The following is a 4355-nucleotide window of genomic DNA, read 5'->3' on the forward strand; positions in this document are numbered from 1 at the left end:
CTACCCCCTGGTCTATACTTATATTGTATATCAGGGATCTACGAACATGGCAGCTTTGTGGACTTCAACTCCCAGAATTCCTGAGCCAGCATGGCTCAGCTTGGAAATCTCTCCTTTTCCCCCTCAGCATGGCTGGCTCAGGAATTCTGGGAGTTGAAGTCCACGAGTCATTAAAGAGCCAAGGTGGCCTACCCCTGCTCTAGCCTTTTGCAACGAGCCTAGGGCGATCCAGAGAAACCTTGCTGAGCGGATTTCAGCTCTTTCCACGGAGAAGTGAGAGGGCTCTTAAAAGAGCCTTGGGGGGTGGGTGGGTGTGCCAATCGGCCTGGCAGGGTGGGGGTCCTCACGCCCTCTCCCCGCGGATGCGGCGGGCCAGCTGGATGTCCTTGGGCATGATGGTGACGCGCTTGGCGTGGATGGCGCACAGGTTGGTGTCCTCGAAGAGCCCCACCAGGTAAGCCTCGCTCGCCTCCTGCAGCGCCATCACGGCCGAGCTCTGGAAGCGCAGGTCGGTCTTGAAGTCCTGCGCGATCTCCCGCACCAGCCGCTGGAAGGGCAGCTTGCGGATCAGCAGCTCCGTCGACTTCTGGTAGCGGCGGATCTCGCGCAAAGCCACGGTGCCCGGCCGGTAGCGGTGAGGCTTCTTCACGCCGCCCGTGGCCGGCGCGCTCTTCCGCGCAGCCTTGGTGGCCAGCTGCTTGCGGGGCGCCTTCCCGCCGGTCGACTTGCGAGCCGTCTGCTTGGTGCGAGCCATCCCGAGCGAAGGAGCGAAGCTTTTTGAGGAGGTCGGGCGCTCTTCCCGGGCATTTATACCCGCGCCCTTTCTCCCCATTGGCTCTTTTCGAATTTGAATCTGGCGCCCAAATCTTGACCCGCCTGCCTTTTCCGACCCCGCCCCTCTCCGGTTTCCACTTAGAATAAGAATTGGCCTTGGGAGTTTTTTTATTATTTTAATTCCATTTATATCCCTTCTCCGAAGACTCAGGGCGGCTTACAAGCTTAGCAGTAGCCTTCATTCTATGTCTATGCCTGTTTATTAGGGATTTCACACACACACCCCAAGCGGCATTATTACAAAGTCAGCTTAATTGCCCCCAACAATGTTTATTTGTTTATTTAAATTTATAAATTTACTCACCGCCCTGAGTCCTTCAGGAGAAGGGCGGTATAAAAATTATATTATTATTATTATTATTATTATTATTATTATTATTATTATTATTATTTATTATTGTTGTTGTTGTTGTTATTATTATTATTATATGCCGCCCTTCTCCCTAAGGACTCAGGGCGGTGCACAACAATAAAAATTAAAAACATAAAATAGAACATATTTTTAAAAAGAATTAAAGAATAAATACAATACTAATTATATGACAATTTAAATAATAAATAAATAAACCTTTATTGTCAAAGTACAACATGTGTACATTGAGATTAGCTGAGCCTCCGCCCCCCCCTGCTCTCTCCCCCCCAACACACAGTGACAACAAACCCTCCATCCTACCACACCATGTGAACCAACTACACCACACACCGGCCTCCCAAGTCAATTCTGCATAAGTTCACAGAGATTATGTCCCATTTAAAAGCCTAACAGCCCACGGATAAAAACTATTTTTCAGCCTGTTGGTACGCACGGCTGGCTATATTCCTATTCAAGTTACTGCCCAGTCTCTTCTTAAAAACCTCTTCCATTGGTTAAATGTCCCCACTGTTAGGAAGTTTCTCCTTAATTCCAGGTTGCTTCTCTCTTTGGTCAGTTTCCAGCCATGGTTTCTTGTCCTGTCCTCTGGAGAATAATTTGACCCCCTCTTTTTGGTGGCAGCCCTTCAAATAGTGGAATGCTACTATCATGTCTCCCCTATTTCTTCTTTTCTTTAGACTAGCCCAGGGGTAGGCAACCTCGGCTCTTTTATGACTCATGGACTTCAACTCCCAGAACTCCTGAGCCAGCATAGCATAGCATAGCATAGCATAGCTGGCTCAGGAATTCTGGGAGTTGAAGTCCATGAGTCATAAAAGAGCCGAGGTTGCCTACTCCTGGACTAGCCAAACCCAAGTCTTGCCGCCGTTCTTCACTTGTTTTAGTCTCCAGGCCTTTGATCATCTTAAAGTTGCTCTTTAATAGTTGCTTTTAATCGGAGTAACTGTTATTAATGCAACCTGGTTCCCTTTCGCCCGCTTTAACAGTCCCATGATCTGACCAGGAGTGTTTTTTTAGCCGTTTTAAAAGATTTCAAGAAATTTCAGATAATCCAGGGGTTTTTGACTACATCAGTTGTTCAAAGTTGACGACTTTAACCCGTGTGGACTTCAACTCCCAGAATTCCCGAGCCATCTACAGCGTTTCTAACGGTGTGGTAGCGTGGCCGAGCGGTCTAAGGCGCTGGATTAAGGCTCCAGTCTCTTCGGAGGCGTGGGTTCGAATCCCACCGCTGCCAGCGTAGATTTCTTTTTTTTGCCCCCTCCCCCCCCCCCCGCTTTCAAACATCTGCAAAAAACCAAAAGCAAAGCGATATTCCTCTAAAACGTTTTTCTTCCGCGCTGAGAAAGCAGCGTTGAATTTGATGACAACTTGAATGGCAACGATTCCCAACTGCTTTCCTGCCAAAGGAAAAAAAAATGTTTGGCAATAGGCATGTGTTTCTCCAGAAGCCGAATTTGACTTGAGGGAGACTTTGGGGGTTAAAAAGCTACATCTAGCCCTAGAGAGATACTTATTTATTTCTTTAGCCATCTAATCAAGACTCTGGGTGGGATGCAATGAAGGAAAACTCTAAAAGCAACCCCAGAAATAAATCAAAATTATAAAACGAAAGAACAGCAACCTCTCCCCCCAAGACAGATAGCAATAAAGCATGCCTGCCATATCACCATGCTACTGTCCCCCACTCCCTCTTCCTCGTCAGCCCATCTTTTATTCTCGTATCCAATAAAAGGACATAATTTAATTAAACAAGAAATACATTGGCCAATACGGGGTGGGGGGGGGAAACCCCAATGCAAAGAAAATCAGTCTGACTCAGCTCCAAGCTAAGCGGCCCAAGGCAAAACAAACACTTAACATGCCAGCTTAAACATTTTAAGATAAGCTTAACCGCCTGAATGCGAGGCCGGCTATTGACAATCAAGACTGACAGGATTAGAACAGGGACACAGGAAAAAAAACATAATAATAAAACGCATAGAAACACACCAGATCCTTTTCCTGAGGCAAGGATTAACCTTTTTCCTGAGCGATGTGTAATAAATCAGCGGCCCATCGATGGACCCTGCTCCACGGATCTCGGAGTCTTAGTAGACAATCACTTCAATATGAGCCAGCAGTGTGCTGCAGCTGCCAAAAAAGCCAACACAGTGCTAGGCTGCATTAACAGAGGGATAGAATCAAGATCACGTGAAGTACTAATACCACTTTACAATGCTTTGGTAAGGCCACACCTGGAATACTGCATCCAGTTTTGGTCACCATGATGTAAAAAAGATGTTGAGACTCTAGAAAGGGTACAGAGAAGAGCAACCAAGATGATTAGGGGGCTGGAGGCTAAAACATACTGGGAACGGTTGCTGGAATTGGGTATGTGTAGTTTAACGAAGAGAAGGGTGAGGGGTGACATGATAGCAGCCTTCCAATATCTCAGGGGCTGCCACAAAGAAGAGGGAGCCAAGCTGTTCTCCAAAGTACCTGAAAGCAGGACAAGAAGCAACGGATGGAAACTAGTCAAGGAGAGAAGCAACCTAGAACTAAGGAGAAACTTCCTGACAGTTAGAACAATTAACCAGTGGAACAACCTGCCTCCAGAGGTGGTGAATGCTCCAACACTGGAGGTTTTTAAGAAGAGACTGGACAGCCATTTGCCTGAAATGGTATAGGGTTTCCTGCCTGAGCAGGGGGTTGGACTAGATGACCTCCAAGGTCCCTTCCAACTTTATATTATTATTATTATAATCCGAAATGACACTTTTGAAACCACGAATCCGAAACGACAGTTTCGAGAACCAAGAAAAGGTATAAAAAAAAAAACTCACGCTTGGAGACCATTTTTTTTCTCTAACTAGCCCGGGATTCATGCTGAATGATCACTCGGCTTTAAACTCCGTGATTAAAGTTGGCGCTGGCTTCTTGTTCTATTCATTCTTCGTGCACCGATTGCGGAAATCCCGGCTGGAACAACCCAAAACGGGGGAATTCCTCCCAACCTACCTGTGTATATCACTGTTGCCTTGTTGTTGTTGTTGTGGTTGTTCAGTTACTTTACTACGTTCTGCTTACACTTCTTTTCAGTTCTCCGCCTTCGCTGTGGTAAGCCCTAATAAGCAGGCATATACATAGAATGAAGGCTACTGCTAAG

General features: G+C 46.5%; 1 protein-coding gene across 1 annotated transcript; it reads right to left on the reverse strand.

Moving 5' to 3' along the window:
* Window positions 1–343: 343 nt before the first annotated feature.
* On the reverse strand, window positions 344–754 carry LOC308678281 (histone H3.2; the record flags this gene model as incomplete). Its single annotated transcript, XM_081345384.1, has 1 exon — window positions 344–754. One exon carries the CDS (start codon window positions 752–754, stop codon window positions 344–346), a length of 411 nt encoding a protein of 136 aa, XP_081201510.1.
* Window positions 755–4355: the final 3601 nt, after the last annotated feature.

The sequence above is a fragment of the Vipera berus genome (genome assembly GCF_964194415.1).
Source record: "Vipera berus genome assembly, chromosome: Z".
Classification (NCBI taxonomy): domain Eukaryota; kingdom Metazoa; phylum Chordata; class Lepidosauria; order Squamata; family Viperidae; genus Vipera; species Vipera berus.